The sequence below is a fragment of the Plecotus auritus genome, assembly GCF_963455305.1.
Source record: "Plecotus auritus genome assembly, chromosome: 2".
Taxonomy (NCBI): domain Eukaryota; kingdom Metazoa; phylum Chordata; class Mammalia; order Chiroptera; family Vespertilionidae; genus Plecotus; species Plecotus auritus.
The window spans coordinates 83344827-83363357 of record NC_137771.1 but is presented as its reverse complement, the minus strand read 5'-3'; the positions used below and the strand labels follow the sequence as shown (position 1 = coordinate 83363357).

The window sequence follows — 18531 nt, the reverse complement described above, 5'->3', positions numbered from 1 at the left end:
ACCAGGGACTGTGATGGAAGAGCCCTATAGGCCCATCCAGGCCCCTGAGCCGTTAACATGGGAGATTGTCAAGATTGGGCTTTTTATATTGCCACTCACCGGAGCCAATTTGTAACACACTCTGAGCCAGCGGCCGCCAACCTTCCGGACCTCACGGACCACCAGTGGTCTGCGGACCACCGGTTGGCGACCGCTGCTCTGAGCAACAGGAAAGACAACTCTGTTCTTTACTGAGCGTCTGTCATTGTTGAAAGTGAAAGAAAGGAGAAGGCCCAGCTCTTGCTTATAAGGAGCTCCTGCCTAGGACGGGCTGCAATGGACCAGGCTTGTAATAGAACAGAACAGGCTGGACGCAGAGCTGGAGGACTCTTGTTCCAAAGGCAGGGGAGCGCACCAGTGACCTGTTTAATCAGAAACACGTGTTGAGTGTCTTGTGGCTGCCGCCGTGTGGGTGTGTGCTGTATGCACGTGGAGGTGCATAAGCGTTCCTGGCTCGCGAGGAGCTGTTCTTGACGTGATCTCGAGCATTCAGCTGTGCGCGGTGTCTTCATGTGCGTCCTCTGTGTGTTTCCGTGAAGACTTACTGTCCTCCCACTGGCACCGTGTGACCCCCAGGCTGTCTGTCTGGAACAGACGTGACTGGGCAGGATCCAAGGCTCCCTTGGAGCCTGATATATTGGAGCTGCTTCTTTAATTTAATTGGAGATTATATTGACATTTCACAGATTCTTTTGAGTAAAAACACTGAGTAATGTACATGTAAATGACAGCATTAAACAAGGTCCATTAATGAGTAACTCCCAGGAGCTGGGAGAAAGCATTAAAACTGCTGCTAGGACTGGGAGAAATATGGGCCCAGTTCCTTGCTTTAACCTGGGGGCTCATCAGGTTCACGCCCACCCTAGTCCTGAGAGGAGCCTGCCTGCCTCCGGAGAGGAGTTCTCTGGGCCATGGATCCAGAGCAGACCCTGGGGCTGGACTCACAGGTGCATCCTCAGAGTAGACTGGGAAACTAGGAATGAAGAGAGCGAAGCAGATCTTTCAAAAACGTGTTACATTTAGGAGGTTTTTACTGCTCTGATTGGGTAGAAGAGTGTTTGAGGCCTCCTAGGAGCTACTTGGAAATGTCTACCATCAAAAAGTACAACTCTAACCATAACTAAATTTAAATAATTTCACATTAAAGATTTTAATATTTAGAAGAAGACCACTCCCCTGCCCTCCCCTCCCCTGTGCGGAGCTCCAGGCCTCTGCGCCGAGGTCCCTGCTTCCCTTGAGGAACTAGCAGTTGAGGGGAGAAGGGGCGAAATGGCCCAGAGCCAGAGATTAGAAAGCTGTACCTCTGCCTCACACAGTGCCCGCACGGGCGGAGGGCGGGAGAGACACTGGTCGGCTCCAGGATTGTGAGTGCACTTGTAAGGGATGGACGTAAACAGATGGGTCTCGGCCTGCAGCGGGAAAGATGCAGGAGGAGGGGGTCCCCCATCCTGTTTTCTTGGGAAAGCCAGGCCTGGGAATATGGGCATGGTTCTCTGTCTGACCCTGTTCCTAAGGACGCCTGGGAGACATTTGTGGGAAGCTGTGAAGCTGCTGGTGGGGTGGGGAGCGGGAGAGGAGGCCGGGGCTCTGAGCACCTCACCCCCAGCGCTGGCAGGCAGTGGAGGGGTTCAGGGAACTGGCTGAGCGTGAAGCAGTGGCGATGGGGATGTGGGTGACTGATCCATTCTTGAGCTCTCAGGTTCTTTTGTGACTATTTATAGTGCCGTAGGTCTGGGCTCCATTCTCAGTGCTCTGCAGGAGTGAGCATCCATGCAGCCGTACACCACCCAGCAGAGAAAACTGGTCCTTGGTTCTGACACAAATAATTATTTAAGTGCCTCTTTTTTAAATGAATGCAGTGAGAACAACTTCCCTGAGGCAGTGACTTTTAAGATGAAGCCTGGAAGATGAGAAAGGGTTGGCAAGGCAGGGCGGGGGGAGAGGGGGCGTGCAGAGGGGAGTGTTTGGACAGAGAACATCATGTACAGAGAAATCATCCTAGGTGGGAGGAAACTGGCTGTACAGGAGGACCTGGAAGGTCAGAGTGGCTGGAGTGTGGGCAGCAGGAGGGGAGACGTTCAGGGTTTGATTGCGAGGTCTCGGAGCAGGGTGCATACTTGCTGGGAGGGAGGGTGGGCGTGGAGCAAGCAGGCATTTGCGGGAGCCTCTGGCGTGACTTGGCTTGGACCTAACTGGGATAACAGGGATGGTGGACCAGGACTGGCCTTGGCCATGGGAAAGACAGAGGTCAAGAAGATGAAGGCATTTAGGGGGCTTGTGTGGGTCCTGAGTGGAGGCTGACCTCAGAGCCCAGGCTGGATGTGGCTTCAGACAGGGTTGGAGGTGGACTGTGATCTCATGGAGAACAGCAGGCTGGGCTTGTTGAGGACAGACTTGGGTGAGAGTGAGGGTGAGCAGAGTTAGTGCCAGGTCCTGGGCCAAAGATGTTATTCCCTATGCCACTTAATTTCTACCCTGTGAGGCCAGTGTTTTCATTTCCATGTCACAGGCGAGGCACTGAGGCCTGGAGAAGTTAGTAATTTGACAAAAGTTGAAGGTAAAGAAGCTGGAGGTTGTGGGAGGAATCTAGGAGGTCCCTTGAAATGTACTGTGGTTGTGTGGGAAAGGGAAGGACAGTGGGAAGGGATGGGAGTTTAAGTGTGGAGAGTCAGTGCTTGGCCAGTAAGGGGAACTGATGTCATAGGGGAGTGTGACGGTGGCAGGTTATGAGGTGGGTTATGTTTTAGATGTGAGCAGGTGACAGCTCTGAGGACCCGAAGGGCTGCATGGCCACATAGTGTGCTTTTAACCACCTCTGTTGAGTTGCTGGGCAATCCCTCCCTCATGCCTCTCCCCTGCCATGTGACAGTGATGGAGGCTCATTTTGTGTCCCATTCTGCTCATGCATGAACCATCTCTCTCCTCCATCCAGGTTCCGTGTGCACCACCCGCACCAAGACGGGGGTGGGCTACCCCCAGCTGAGTGCTGTGATTGAATGTGCAGACTCTGCCCATGGCCTGAAGGGGCACATCATCTCTGTAAGTCTCCAAGGGGGGCTAGGGGACAGGTGGGGGAGCACCTCAGGATTGCAGACCCTGAGGCAGCCCTGCTTCCAGCTGCCATTCACCCAGCAGCATCCTGTGGGCCTGGGAGTGAGCAGCCTGTGGTCACAGCTCACACAGTGAGCACGGCGGGCACGTTAGTAAGAATTCTAGTCAGTAACAACTCAGAGTGGTAGGTAGCATGATGGCGGGTAGGTGGGGAGCTTTGAGGAAGTGAGAGGGCCGCCCCAGATGGGGTCCGAAACAAGAGACATGTGTTGTCTCACAGTCTGGAGGCCAAGTCCGAGATGAAGGTGTTGGCAGGGCCATGAACACTCTGACTCTAGGAAAGCTCTGTTCCAGGCCTCTCGAGCTTCTAATAGTTCCTTGGCTTGTGGCACCAATAATTGCAGTTTTCATATGGTGCCCTCCCTGTGTGCATGTCTGTCTTCGTGTCCAAATTTCTCCTTCTTATAAGAATATCAGTCCTTGGATTAGAGGTCTGTCCTGTCCTCCTTCAGGGCGACCTCACCTTAGCTGGTCACATCTCGGCGGTGCGGGTGTGCCAGCGGGTCAGCAGGTGCCGGGGTGAGAGCAGATGCAGTGGTGTGTTGGGGGCAGCAGTTAGATTTTTTACGGGTTGAGTCGTGTACGGGGAGGAGGTGAGGAGAGGCAGAGACGATGACCTGACACTTCCATGAAGCTCCTGGAAGAACACTTCCAGAGTGCTCAGGGGATTGAATGGATATCGAGATGAAATCTTCGGTTTATCTGTAATTCTACTCTACCTTACCGACGTGAGCACAGTGCAGAGTTGGAGAGCGTTGTCTCTCCCCTTCTACATGAGATGCTCAGACAGGACAGCACATGTCCATGTCCATTGGACCAACTCAGATAGAACCATGGCTTCCACTTATGTGGATGATGCCTATGTGAATTTTTGTTTGTTTTTTCACACATTCTGAAGTAGTGACATCTTTTTAGTGGTTCTATAGCAATGGACTCATATTGAGTATAGGAAATTAAATCTTCAGATCTTTTCAGTTGTACAGTTGCTAAGTGCTCCCACATGAAATGCTAGGTTCTTTTTTTTTTTTTTTTAAGTCAAAATGCTTTGAATTACGTATCCCTGGGGAATGATATATTGTTGATTTTGCTCAGCATTTCAGTCTGTTGAGGTTTGATTTCTGGACCTGCTGGGAGGGTATGCTAATACTCATTAAGTCACGTATGCACATTGTCTCCCTTGAGCCTTATCACAGCCTGAGCTGCAGCTGTTGCTTCCCCGCTTGTGACCTTTAGGTAACAACGGAAGCCAGGAGGCAGGTCCTCACCTCTAGCTCTAGAGCTGATTTCCTGTGCTCCTAATTCTTCAGGCCTTTCATCCACTCCTCCATCCAGTCGGCAAGTCTTTATTGAGCATCTACTGTGTGCTAGAAGCTGGTAAATGACTGAAGGTTGATTGGTTGCAGACGGAGTCCTAAGGCCTCCTCTCAATGCCCTGCCCTTTAGCTTTTGCCACAATGAACAAATTACCACCCATCTATTAAACAACTAGTGTGTACGAGGCTGACACGAAGCTGTCATCCTGCATTTGCTGAGTGAGGCGATTGACTGAGAAGTCATCAGACTGCACCCTCTCCAGCGTGCCCGTGGCTCTCAGATGCTCACGGTAGCCTTGTCTTGGGCTGACTGCATGAGAATCACCAGGGAAGCTTTGTACAATTAACATTCCTGGACCTCATCCTAGTGAATTCGACTTTTCAGAGGTTGGCCCCCAGTGCACCAGATCTCATCAGCCATAAGTCTCTATTACAATCAAGAATCTTATTCAGAATTTAGATCCTCTATTACAGTGGTCGGCAAGCTGCGGCTTTGTTGACTAATGAGTTTGCCGACCACTGCTCTATAATATACCTCGAATGGCTACCATTTCCAAATTGGTGGAGGTCAAATTAATAGGCTTACTAAGAACACATTCCATGGTCCCCTACGTGTCCCTTTCTAGAAATGTCACACTTGCTTAGTTCACAGGACCGTTTGTGGGAGGGGTGGAGGCCCTGCTTGCACCACAGTGACTTACGGGAAATCAGTTTGGGCTCTGTGCACAGCACACCTAGTTTCTAGCTTATTTCAACAGTCCTCCAAGTGTGGTCCCCAGAACAGCAGCATCAGTATGGACTGAGAACTTGTTAGGAAAACTTGGATCCCATCCAGACCCAAATCAGGAACGCAGAAGGTGAGGCCTCCAGGTGATCCTGATGTGCTGTCAAGACTGAGAAACGCCAGCTTGGCTTCTGCAGGTCGGGTCATTGTTCTGAGGCAGGTCTCATCTGCTAGAGCCAGGGAACAAGCGGACTTGTCAGCTAGGGGCAGTGTGGTCTGGTGCTCCGAGGTTCTTCACTTTCCATTAACGTGAGAGATTTCCTAGACCTAGACAGGGTTAGAAGTTCGTTTTGAGCAAATGAAGTTCACGGACTTAGGTGGGGTCTGTGCTCTTGACTTCAGCTCATTCCTTCTGACCAGCTGCGTGTCTTAGGGTTCAGAGCCACCGTTTTGCCCACCGTTCCTTTGACTAATGGAGTTTCACAAGTAGTTTTCTCCCACTTGCCAGCCGTCCTAACCCCGCTGGAAACCCGTCAGACGTTTTGGATCCTGCCACTTTGTCCAGTTGCCTTCCAGCCGTCTCATTTCCCCACTTAGTTGCTGAGTTAGCACATCCATGCCAGCGACATTCAGAAGGAAGCCACAGCATAGTCTGTTCAGCAGGTGCTTACACCCAAGCGGCTGGACTTGAATCAGGTTTCTATTTATTGTGGCCCACGTGGGCTCCGAGAGGCAGAGAGCTAAAAAATTCAGAAACACCCGCCCCCCACAATGTAGGTGAGGATGGAGGTGTGACCAGTTAACTTGGTCTTGTCATCTGCTAAAGACATCACACAAAGGAGAGGATTTTAAAGGTGGAAACAACTTTGGAGGAAGTAATGGCTATCATTTATTGAGCATCTACTATATGCCAGGCATAACATACATATAATCTTTAATCCTTGGAACAACCTGTGGGTAGCTGTTATCTTTTGATAGGTAATTAGTCAGGGTTTTCTAGAGAAACATCCAGTAGTGTGTGTGTGTGTGTGTGTGTGTGTGTGTGTGTCTAGAGAGAAAGAGAGAGAGAGATTTATTGGAAGGAACTGGTTCATGTGCTTATGGAGGGTGAGAAGTGCCAAGATCTGCAGGATGACTCAGCAAGCTAGAGAAAACTGATGGAGGAGTTCAGTCTGGGTCTGCAGGCCCGAGAACCAGGAAGAGCCAACATTTCAGTTGGAACCAGAAGGAGGAAAAAGCTCATTTCCCATTTCAAAGGCAGTCAATTAGGAAAAGTTCTCTTGGCGTTGTATTATAAATCAGCAAATGAGATACAAGACACCTAAATGAGCCAATTAATTAAGAGTTGTTTATTGCACGAGGCCCAGAGGGAGGTGTCTCTTCCAAATCTCTGAGCCACACATACAGGAAGTTTCCTGTATTTATACTTTTCGAGCCTCTTTGTTTGCAGGTATTACAAAGAACTCTGTGAATTATTGTTACAGACAGTTGTAACCTTGAATACATAATGAGTTAGTACTTGGCATAAGGATATGGGAATTAGTATTAGTCTATATTAGTCTATTACATTGGATGACTAGCTTGCAAGGTCAGACAGTTAAGTTTATCTTTTTCAATTATTTGAACTAAAAACAAAGTCATTTTTGTAGAATAAGAGACTGTCTTAAAGTGACAGAGTTTACAATGACAGAGTTTACAGGACAAGGGATTATCTAACAATAGCAGAGAGTTTCAAACAGCAGTTTTTTTTATACAAGATGGAGGTTACTATGCTTCATTGGGAAGGGTCAACTTTTTTGTTGCATTTAAGCCTTCAACTGATTAGATGGGGCCCACCCACATTAGAGAGGGCAATCCGCTTTACTCAGTCTACTTATTCAAAAGTGACTCTTATCCACAAGCACCCCACAGGCACATGCAGGTTAATGTTTAACCAGTCAAGGTGACACATACAATTAATAATCATCCCAGGTGAGGAGACTGAGGCTTTGAGTCCTTAAGTAACTTGTTCAGCATCACATTGCTGGTAGGAGGCAGAGTCAGCACTCAGACCAAAGTCTGTTCGTCTCCGGTGTTCCACTTTCTCCCCTGCCCTCCCTCATTAAAAATGAGGAGACGCCAAGAGGGTGAAGGGCTTGCTGAAGTCACAAAGAATGCAGGATCCCAGGCCTGCTCATGTTCCCACCACATTGCTTCGGGAGGCTTCAGCTTCATCTGTTCTGCTGGAGGCCCGATGCACAAAATTCATGCGAGGGGCTCGGCCCTCGCAGCCGTGGCAGCTTGCCTCGGCCCTCACAGCCCTGGCTTCGTCTCCGGAAGGTCGTTCCACTGTCTGGTCTAATTAGCATATTATGCTTTTATTGTTATAGATACCAAGTCCTTTCCCCTCAGAGTCCTCAAGCACAGAATCAAGAATCAGCACCCACCGGACCATTGGAAGGGGAGGGATTTGCACCAACAACCCAAATGGCTTGGACTTTGTAGCGCTTCACAAGACCTGAAACAGTCCTGTGCCTAGGCTGATGGGATTAGTATTGTCTCTTCTTTACTCGAGTTCAACATGCCTATCACGGAGGTTGTGAGGGTCTGTTAAAGACAGAGCGTCGGTTGATTCTAAGCAGCCCCAGCCTTCTCCTTCCCTACACCCAGGCAGTGCCCTCATCCCCTCATTGACCCTTGGCCAAGAAGTAAAGGTTGATCAGCAAATTTCCTATGATTTTATTGATTTAATGTAGTACTTTAGGAACAGTTAGACCTTTATTTAGAAATACCTACACAAATTCTTTCAAATAATTTTTTTTAGGTTTGAAAAATTCCCCAACAAAAGTAGGTTTAGCTTAGAAAAAGTTAGAAAATGCAAATAAAGGTAAAGGAAATAAATATGACTATGACTGCCATCATCTTAGGATAAACGCTGCTAATGTTTTGATAGGTACGCTTTTAGACATTTTTTAGAGTTTTCTCTTAACCACGGTTCTAGTTTTGTTCTTCTATTATTATAGTTGTGTGACCTTGGTCAAGTCACTCAACCTCCTCCCCCTACAAGATATCAACTTCAGGTTCTTGTGGTGATTGAATAGACAAGGCAAGTTTGGAACAGTTCCTGGCTTATCGTTGGTGTTTGATTCAAATTTCTGCCTACCCCATGCTTGCTTTTATTATCCTTATTTTAAGGACGAGCAAGGCTTTTTTTTTTTTTTTAAGAAGAGGTAAGCTGACAGTTCACAGATTAAACACTACTCATGTGTTTTGTGATGCCTTTCCTACTAAAGTATAATGTTAACACTCTTGAAACACAAAACAAGCAACCCTCTGAGTATCTGCACACTCTTTTAGTATATGTGCTGCTGGAGCACGCTCTGCACACTTCCTTTAAAACCAGCTTCCAGCAGCTATGAATGTTTCTGTATGAAAATCAATGTCTTCCTTAGATCGCGGGGGGTTGTCCCTACTGCTCTGCCTCCTGAGAACATGAAATCATGCTTTGAACAAGTTTGGGAATCACCTGTAAATGGGGGCAGGGAGTGACCCCATGCCCTGAGGCATGATGTGATGTTGGGGTGCACTGGGTGACGTGTCATCAGCATGTTGCTCTGCAGTGTTTATTTCATGGTGGGTGCCCAGATAGAGTGAGCAGAGGATGCTGTGAGTGTGACTTCTCTCCCCAGCACGTCACACATCCTGTTCGCTGCACATCCAGTCCATCCTGGGAGCAGAGCTCACTTGCTCAGGGTCCTGGTAGCTCAGGTCTTCTGAGGCCTCCTCACTGACCACAGTGATGTGGAATTTCAGGGCCCCACATGAAACACCCCAGCAGTCAGAGGCTACTTACTCACAAGCAAATGAGCAAAAGGCTTAAGGTGTGTGTGTGTGTGTGTGTGTGTGTGTGTGTGTATGTTTAAATATTGTTAGGGACCTATTTGTTGTTAGGGACCTATTTGTTGTTAATCCTCACCAGAGGATATTTTTCCATTACTTTTTTTAGAGAGTGTGGATAGGGAGAAAAAGAAACATCAAATGTGAAAGAGACACATTGATTGCCTCCGGCATGCTCCCCAAACACGAAACCCAGTACATGCCCTTGACTCAGAATGGAACCTGCAACTCTCCCATAACTCTCCCATATGCAGGCCCATGCTCTAACCACCGGGCAACACCAGCCTGGGCTGTTAAGGACCTATTTTAACAGAAGCATGAGTTTATATCATCTGTTGAGGTTATAGGTTTGAAACCCTATTGTGTTGTACTGATTTAATAAAGAGGTAAAGCACTTTAAAAATAATTGGCAGGACATGTGAAGGGCACATGGGTTGTACCTTTGAAAGAGAAACTCCAGTGGCGCACCCACCTTCCTGCCAATTGCAAAGCAGGGCGGTCTGGTGGCCTGTGTTCTGTGTTCTTCCCAATGCTCTTTGCCGCTCTGAGGGCGGGTCCCACCTTCGGGCAACATGCTTCCCTCCGAGACCTGCCGTTTCTCTAAGACCTGCCCTGAGTTCGGGCTCTGTCACATCTCGCTGCCCTGAGCGCCAGCCCCGCCTGCCCCGTGCATTTGCTTCCTGGCCTCTCCCTGCGGGATTGGCTGCTGCTCCAGACCACCCTGCGCCCTTTGCCTTCTTGGACCCCACACAGCCACACTGCACATAGAAGAGCAGGGAGCCCGGTCACATTGTGCCCTTTGTGTATGTGAGGAAGCACAGTGGCTTTGCATCTGGGAAACCAGGTACTGGGTTGCTGGTGTTTAAACATAACCCCACTGGGCAGCCCAGGATAACAGAATGTCCTGGATGGGGAGGGTGGGTGTCAAGACTAAGGTAACTGGGCACATTACATGAAGGGGAATTAGAAACATGGAGTGCCTGGAAATATAAAGGACCGAACTCAGTGTACTTTCTGGCTCTTAAAATAATCCAGCCCTTGTACTAAATAAATCTTGCCTCACACCAGGCAGGTGGGGAGAGGTGACTACTAAATGAGAATGAACTTGGAGGGCGGATGGCTGGGCGTGCTGTGTAAGAGGCTGGAGGAGGAGGAGGTCGGAGCCCCTGTGGTGCTCAGCAGCTTCCCAGGCAGAGGGCAGGGCTGGGGTGGAAGGTGCCTGTGAGGGGCGTGTTGGGCTTTGGCTCTGAGGGTTGTGTACTTGGCTGGGGTTGGGTGTGGGTGTCAGCTCCCAGTCACCCCAGGGGAGAGGGAGGGCCTGGTGAGCTCCCACTGACACCCTTTTTGCTCTCTCCTCTTTGAAGGATGGAGGCTGCACGTGTCCAGGAGATGTCGCCAAAGCCTTTGGTGAGGAGAATGGAGGGCAGGAGGGAGCTCTCTGCAGCTGTGAGCTGGCTGAGGGGTGGGAGCTTGGAACGGGGTGGGATCTGGAATGAGGAGGTGGAACCTGCAGGGGTTTTTCTGGGCCAGTCCAGAGTGTCCTCTCCCTGGATTTCAGGCCCAAATCCTGGCATCAGTTTCATTCTGGCTGGTGGCAGAGCAGGCCGAGCACCCAGGGGTAGATTTAGGGATGACATCCTGCAGGCCAGTGGTGGTGAAGTCATGGCTCAGAAATCACAACTGAGAAGGCTCGGGCCCCTGTGGAAAGGACAGTACCAGGTCCAAATTAGCAGTAACCTCAGGGCGGGTCTGTGGGGAAACCCCAGAGGGGGGCTGGCTTCTCCGAAGCAGTTTTTTACAGGAGGCTGAGGAGCCCGTTCCCCACTAGGGGGCAGCAGTGTCCAGCTGTGAGCCTGTGGGTTTTTCTCAGGAAAGCATCTCAACAGGCTGTGCCCACCGCTTAACCCGTGCAAACTTCTTTGTTCAGAAGTCAGAACTGCCTGCACGCCTCCAGAGTGTGAAGTGGGAGCACTGTGTATTGACTGGCAGGAGGCAGAAACCACACTCCAGTGGCTCCACCCTCCTTTGCTGTCCTCACAGTCACATTTGCGGTTGATTTATTTGTTCTTGCTGGGTGAAGGGAGACTGTCTGACGTAAGGGATGCCTCGGCTCGTCCCCTCACCCGTGTGCCTCCCCGTCACTGGTTCAGAGTTCACCCCATAGCATGGCCTAGGCTTGGGCACCGGCTCTCGTTTAGTTTTTAAACACTGGTAGTGACAAAAGGAAACATGAGGCAGTGTTCTCAGCAGCTGGGTTTGTAGCAACCCTGGAGAATGTTCCGGGGACAAGGCTCCAAGAGGCAAATGACAAAGTCAGGGTCCCACCCTCGGGGCGGAGCAGGGAGAACACAGGCCTCCTGCTGTCCTGACATGCTCAGTTACCTTGATGGAAGGACCACCGGCCAAGAACATTTTCACTATTGATTTTTGAGCAGCATCTTCTCAATGCTGGTGGGTGTTCCATCTTGGGCTCTTGCTAACGGTGCACGCATGTCCCTGCTCAGAGTGGGAGCTGAGTACACTTTAAAGTGCCTGGTCCCGAAGAAGGAGCCTTGTAGATAGCAGGTCTGGGTGAGGTTCCTGGCGTCTTTCCTCATCCCCTCCCCTTCCAGCAAGTGCAGGGAGAGATGGGGGAGCGTGAGGAGAGGGACCAGATCAGGGAACGTGCTGGTGGGAAAGGCCTGAAAGGGGTCAGAAATGAGATTAATTAGAAGCCTCTTCAAAGCACTATTGAGGACCTGTGTCTCTGCTCCCGGGCTGTGGTCATCAGGGGGCCTGGCGGACACCAGCTTTCTCAGTCGCCTTATAATCATGGCACAGGGGCCACAGAGCCAGCATCTGTGTTAGGGACCCCGCAAGAATGGCCTCAAAGCTGGTTGCAGGCGGGAAGCCCTGTGGCGCCAGGCCAAAGGGCCCACTGGGCAGCCTGCCTGTCAGGGATGCTGCGCAGAAGGGACTGTAAGGCCGCCCCTCCCCCCACCCCCAGAGTCCTCATAACTATTTAAACAACCAGATGGAAGAGGTCACGGCCACTTTTCAGGGGTTCCTATGCTTGCTCCTCCTCGTCCGTCATGCTAATGACATATCTGTACCCTGGTGTCCTCGTGTTCCGAATGTGAACCCTCGCTAGGACTTCCCGGGGAGCGGCTGCAGCAGGTGGTAGCAGTTAGTGGAGACCCTGTCTGCACACTTGTCCATGGACTGGGTGGGGGTGGGACCGTTTCTGTTTCTTCACATACACCCTTTACTTCCTCGACAAGTAGGCATGGGCATCTCCCATGTGCCATGCACTGTGCCAGACCCTGGGATACGGCAGTGGCCAGTCCTGCTGTTCCAGCTGCTCCTGGCCCTGTTCCAATGTAGCTTTCAAAGGCAGCTTCAACACCCCTGTGTCCTCTGCACCTAGCCTGGAAGTTTCATGCCATTTGGTGATTAATATGGGATATTATTTATTCTAGAAGGCAAATATCACAACAGAGGTGGGAGGTAGAGTTCTACATGATACATACCCATGCATACATACACATGTGCATGTTTCTGTCCTTCATGCCAGTCCAGTATGGGAGGTTCAGTCTGCTCCGAGGTCTCACGACCTACACGGTGCGAGCGTGCTGAGAGCTGAAGGTAGACCAGACACCTGGTGGGGCCCTTGTAGAGCAGTTATGGCATCAAGGATAAGATGGACAGTGGGCAGCCTAAAATGCTGCTCAATGGCTAACGTTTCTCTGAGTCTAAGTTCAATCGCGGGAAGGTGCTCATTGTTAACGACTGAGGATTGGCCCTTGTTAAACTTTGTCAGGAGGGGAGAGGTGGGCTTCTCTCTGAACGGCAGCTAGGTGGCGGGAGGGTGAGTGGGGGTAGCACGTGGATCTTCCCAGAGCCTGTTTTCTCTGAGCTCTTTCCATTGCTGTTCCTCCTGTCCCACGCTGGGCTGTAGGCGCTGGAGCAGACTTTGTCATGCTCGGAGGCATGTTCTCAGGCCACACCGAGTGTGCTGGAGAGGTGATCGAGAGGGACGGGCAGAAGCTCAAGCTCTTCTACGGGATGAGCTCCGAAACAGCGATGAAGAAACACTCAGGAGGGGTGGCTGAGTACAGGTAAGGCTTCTCACCGGTGAGGACTCACTTTTCTCCTGCTCCTTTCAGAAACAGGTGTAAGTAGGTCTCAAAGAATGTTGCTTCTCTTTATAGTAAAGCACCATGGGCAGGGGCTAGAAAACCTATCTTGCTCTTTGTAAGTAGCCATATTTTTTACCCAGCTAGTATGCAGTGTTGGGGGCCCTCAAAAGGCAGTGATAGCAGAGCTGTTTGGGGATGGGTTGGACGTGGACTGGGGTGTGAGTAGGGAGGGCTCCTGCTCAGCCAGTTTCCGAGGTGACACTCCAGACTTCCAAAGGGGGCCAGGAGGTTACCACCTCATCCTTCTGGTAGAGCCTCTGCTGACCTCTCCCAGTGACCTCTGACCTCTGGCCTGGTATGAGTTCAGGCTGCGAGAATTGGGTTGAAGAAGGGTCTTCATCGCGTATGAAACAGGTGTGGTTCTGGACCATCACGTGGCGGTCGGCCTTCTTGAAGAATGCTGTGTTTCACCTACAGGGGCTCACACAGGACCTCTAGGCTCTGACAGTTGAAACAGGCATCATTTTTAGCCATGTCATTGCCCCTCATTGTAAACAGGATGCTCACGTCTGTTTTTCTTCTTTTTTAAAATCCATGATCCCAAAAGATAACCTGGCCTTTATTTCACTTCCATCTATGTTATTGTTTTATCTTTAAATTAGATTTATTGGGGAGACAGTGGTAAAAATCACTTCCATTTTATTGCCTGCATGTGTGTTTATATGACAATATATCCATGACCTTGCCCTGCTCCAGAGAGGCTGCTGTTGCCCTTATTGGGGTTGGCGCTGATGACAGGGCACACGGAGGGGGCAGGACGGAGGTCCCGTATCCTCAGGAGGAAGTCCTCTGTGGGAGGCCAATTGCCTTTCCCCAGGAAGCCTCAGCGCTGGGATGGAGCCCTCTGTGGCCGACACCCTCCATGTCCTACCATTCCTTCCACACCTAACCGCTTATTGTTAAGGACCTGGGATTCAGATGCATTATTTAAGGTTCAAACCAATCCAGAGGTGAAACATCAGAATTCCCAGAGATTTGTGGCGGGTGGGCAGGCGGGCAGGGGGCAGTGTGGGGCACCATCTCTCAAGCTTTCTTCAGTAGGGAACCGGGGACTTCAATCCTCTCTATTGCCAGTCTTTCTCTTTTGGGGGGAACCTCAACAAATAGAACATTATAGTATGGGGGAAGCGGGGTGGGAAAGAGGAGTAGGGGACTGACTGGCCACCTCCGGTGGTCAGAACAAGGGCGCAACTCCTTCCCCTGCAGACTGAGGACGGCCATCCCTTGTGGTGACTGATGGAGGAGGGGGGGACTGCTGCTCATGCTAACCCGGACCTCTGGCCAAGCTCCCCGCCCTCCCAGCAGCCATTGTCACATCCCAGGTGGGGCGGGGCCTCCTGGGCACTGGGGTATATATAAGGGGAGCCGTGGGGGGCGGCAGCTGGCTGCTTTGCCTGGAGTGCACTGTTTGCCCTGTAGCTGTCGCATCTGTATCGGGTCCTAAGAAAAGCAGGCAGGGAAGGCCCGACGAGGCTCCAGCACAGACAAGCCAAGGGGCCAAAAGAAAAATCATCTCCTGTCATTTCAGCACGGTCCAGGCACAACGGAGATAAAATATTCAGGAGCAGCAAGACTCCTATCTGAAAGCGGATTCGAATCTTAGACAAGAGAGGCCCTGGAGGGATCAGGACTCTGACCCAAAGGCAGCCTGAGCCCTGCAGGATGTGTCTGTTCTGTCTTCCTTTCCCTCCTGCCCCCCTTCCTTCTCTTTCCTGGGCGTTTGCAGCCTCATCACCATTGTCTCCTCACAAGAATGGTTCCCCTCGTCGACATTATATTTAATTAAGACCCCGTTACTTATGCTGTGCTAGTTCCTTCCCGGTCATTAACCATTTATTTGGTTCTTACGCTGTCCATCCTTGGGAGATCCAAGTACTGTTGTTTTACAGATGAGAAGACTTGAGCATCAGCAGTAAATGACTTGAAAAGGTGCTGTCACCAGTTAGCAGAGAACCAGGATGAGAATGTGGGTGATTTCCAGGAAGCCCCCGGAAGGCCCAGGCCTCAGAAAATGAAAGGGCAGGCATCGCAGGCATGCATGCAAGGACGCTGGTCTCTGGTCACAGAGAGCAGTGACAAGAGTCTTCTGCTTCATCGTATCAGTGTCCTAAGCCAGCCGCTAGGCCAGCCTTTGGTCTAGTCTAGTGGATGGTCTCATAGACTTCACCCAAGGGCAGTCTTGCATGTGTAGGTTTCAGTGTACAAGAGTTATTCCCTTTTAAAATTCCAGGTAGTAAGTTTCTAATCAAGAGGTAGTATTTTAACAGTTGAAGAGAGACCAGCTAGAGAAAGTCCCAGTAACAATTTGTTTGTTAAAATTTCCAGATTGGCCCTTAGGTGGGGCTAGAGTTTTGCATAGATTTGGGGTCTCCTTTTTGTGCTGTCTCTCCAAAAGCGGGTCTGGACTGTGTCCCCATTTGGCAGGAAGGAGACCTGACATGTGGAGTCAGTGTTACTTGGAGGCTTTGTGAGGAGGGGCGGACTCAGCAAGGACAGATACTGCTCAGGGTTTGCACTGTATACTAGACCTGAGTTTCTGAATGCTCCTCTGAAAACAGGAAAGATGCTAACCTAAGCCCTCACGGCTCGGTGCTAAAAAAGTCCCAAGTTCTACTCTGGTTCCACCTTGCTGGGACCTTACCCCACACCCAGCACAGCAGGTGTATGACTTGCGTGACTGCAGGAGTGAGCTGGGGGAATGTGCCCGACAAAGCGCCCTGCCCCCTGGGAAGGCAGGCCGTTGGAGGGGAGTCGCTGCATCTTGCTGGTGGAGGTGCCTACATAACCTGGTGGGTGAGGGTGTGCATTTCATTGGCCGCCTCCTCCTCCTCCTCCCCCTCCTCCTCCTCCTTCTCCTCCTCTTCTTCTTCTCCTTTGGAGATGCGCTCGGAGTCTGACCTGGGATGCAGGAGGGTGAAGCTCAGGCGTCTTCTGTTGTTGATCAGGGAGGGAAGCAGAAGGGGCGGTAGGGGGGTTGGCCTGGAGGCAATTCCCATCTGCTCTCCTGCCCCTGGGCGCTGGGCCAGCAGGAGACAGGTGTGCAGACAGGTGGGGAGAAAGGTGAAGTGAGTTTCTGTAGGGCAGAGGGGAGGACTGCAGCTGAGAGGAATGTGTTGAGCAGGTCCGGGTTGCTCACAGACTCTTCCCTGGTGCTCTGAGCAGCTGGTGGGAGGTCAGGTGTTTCGGGTGGGAGGACCTGTCCATCTGAGATGTGGGCAGGGCCAGCCTGGTGTTTGAGGCTGTGTGGGCGTGGGGTCAGGGGCATTTGGCTACTGGAGGGCCCTGGGGCTGCTTCAGGGGCTAGAGCTGGGAATAACTGGTTGCTAAGGAAGAAGAGGGGGGTTAAAGGAGCACTTCCTTTTTCTCCCAGAGCATCGGAGGGCAAGACGGTGGAAGTGCCTTACAGAGGAGACGTAGAAAACACCATCCTGGATATCCTGGGGGGACTGAGGTCTACCTGCACCTACGTGGGGGCCGCCAAGCTCAAAGAGCTCAGCAAGAGGACGACGTTCATCCGGGTGACCCAGCAGCACAACACAGTGTTCAGCTAACCTGGGGGCAGGTGCCGGCTGCTCACGGAAGCTTCCACACGCTGCGTTCACATCCCCGTCCATCTGAGCTTCGGGCTGCTCCTGAATGGCAGGACGCTGCCTCCCCCTCCTGCCGCCTGGAGGCGCCGGGGTCCCCTAGTGCCTGTGGTGGGGCAGGAGGCAGAGCACTGATAGGGTCAGTGGTCAGAGCCCAGCTGCCTGGAACTCATAACCTCATTGTTAAAACTAACACTCGTACCTTTTTCTTTGTTTTTTAAAAAGAAAATGGTTTCACTTTAATATAATGCTGTTACCTTAAGACTTACTGAGTCCTGGAGTTTGCCTTTTCAGGAACCAAGTTGTAGGGGGACCTGGGGGTTTTCCACCTCCTTCCCAGACACGCTCACTAGTGGCTCTAAGTCCAGATACCTGGTGTGGGGAGGGGGTCAGGGTAACCAGGTCTCCCCCCTCCGTTTCCTTCCGTTTTCTGGAGAAGAACCAAAGCACAAAAGGACGGGTGAGGAGGAACTGGTTTCCACAGCTCCTCTCAGTGGGCGGTGATGTGTGTCACCACCTTTGTTAGCCGAGTCTTTTGGGGGCAGGTCATCTGCCCCTGCCAGTTGGTGCTCCTTCTGGGAAGCTGTCCTGTCCCTGTCCTGGTTTTTCACTTAGCTTTGTTTCCTCCATCTCTTCCCCTTCCTTTCTGAGTCCAACTTGCCTGGCTGGCCTCTCAAAGAGATTATACATTACTTTGAAATTCCACACCATATTTTATTGAAAGGTTATCCACCAAAAAATTAGCAGGTAGAGTCCCATTGAAAAAAAACAGCAAACACCTTGACCAGCGGCTTCCTAAAAGCATTGGTTTAAAATATGAGTTAGAACCGTCCCCTCGTGGTGATTATTCCTTGAAGGAAGGACTGCCAGTGTTCCTGGATAATGGTCAACTCACCGGAAATGCCTGTGCTTTCCTGGAGAGAGGACCCGGGCCTGGCAGGAGCCCTGCAGCCGGCCTCTGGTGCTGTGTCCGCTGTGGCGCTGTGTCAAGGGTGAACGTGGGCATTGGTGATGGCTGGCTGCTTTCTGAAGCATTACTTGAGGGACAGGACTGGAGGGTGTATGCAGACCAGGGTGTTACTTCTAAAGAAGCAGACACAGGAGTAAACTTTTCCCTGAAAAGGTAGCAATGGCCCTAGAGGAAGGAGGGGCCGAGGCTCCACTGTAGGAGGGTAGCAACCAAATCCCACACACTCAGAGTTCTGTTTTCAGTCCTACAAGAACACTGTCAAAGACCAGCAACTTTAACTCCACTGGAATACCTTTCCCCCCACACCCCTGGAGAATGACGCTTGTACTGGTGCAAATGTGAATGGCTTCACCTTGGAAATGTGGGGGTCAAGGACGTGTAGTCAGAGCAAGATGTGGGGCTGTGCTGGAGGCATCCCACCTTTTCTATCTGCTGGGCGGGAGGGGTGAGCCCCAGGCTGCCCTGTGGAAGATGGAAGATGTGTTTGACACTCCTCTCGGTTATTTCTTTATGCAAAACTAGGGGCCCAGTGCATGAATTCTTGCACCTTGAAAGGAATTGTGGGCCACAAGGTTGTGGTGGGCACAGGGGCGGGTCTCGGCCCATTCTCTGCACCCCTGCCCGGCCCCTCCCTTCGCGGCTCCCGGACCCCTGTCTGCCAGCAGCCCTGCTCCCACTGCTGCTGCTCCCACGCACTGATGGCCCCACTTGGACCCACTGACTGTGCGGAGTG

The 18531-nt window shown here is 51.3% G+C and overlaps 1 protein-coding gene across 1 annotated transcript in view; it reads left to right on the top strand.

The window, feature by feature from the left end:
* GMPR (guanosine monophosphate reductase) overlaps positions 1 to 17092 on the top strand; it is a 43636-nt gene extending 26544 nt beyond the window's left edge. The window contains exons 6-9 of the mRNA XM_080658078.1: positions 2972 to 3078; positions 10428 to 10470; positions 13001 to 13160; positions 16612 to 17092. Of these exons, the coding sequence (XP_080514204.1) occupies positions 2972 to 3078; positions 10428 to 10470; positions 13001 to 13160; positions 16612 to 16792 (491 nt within the window). The 3' untranslated portion in view covers positions 16793 to 17092. The remainder of the gene's footprint in view (positions 1 to 2971; positions 3079 to 10427; positions 10471 to 13000; positions 13161 to 16611) is intronic.
* The last annotated feature ends 1439 nt before the right edge of the window (positions 17093 to 18531 follow it).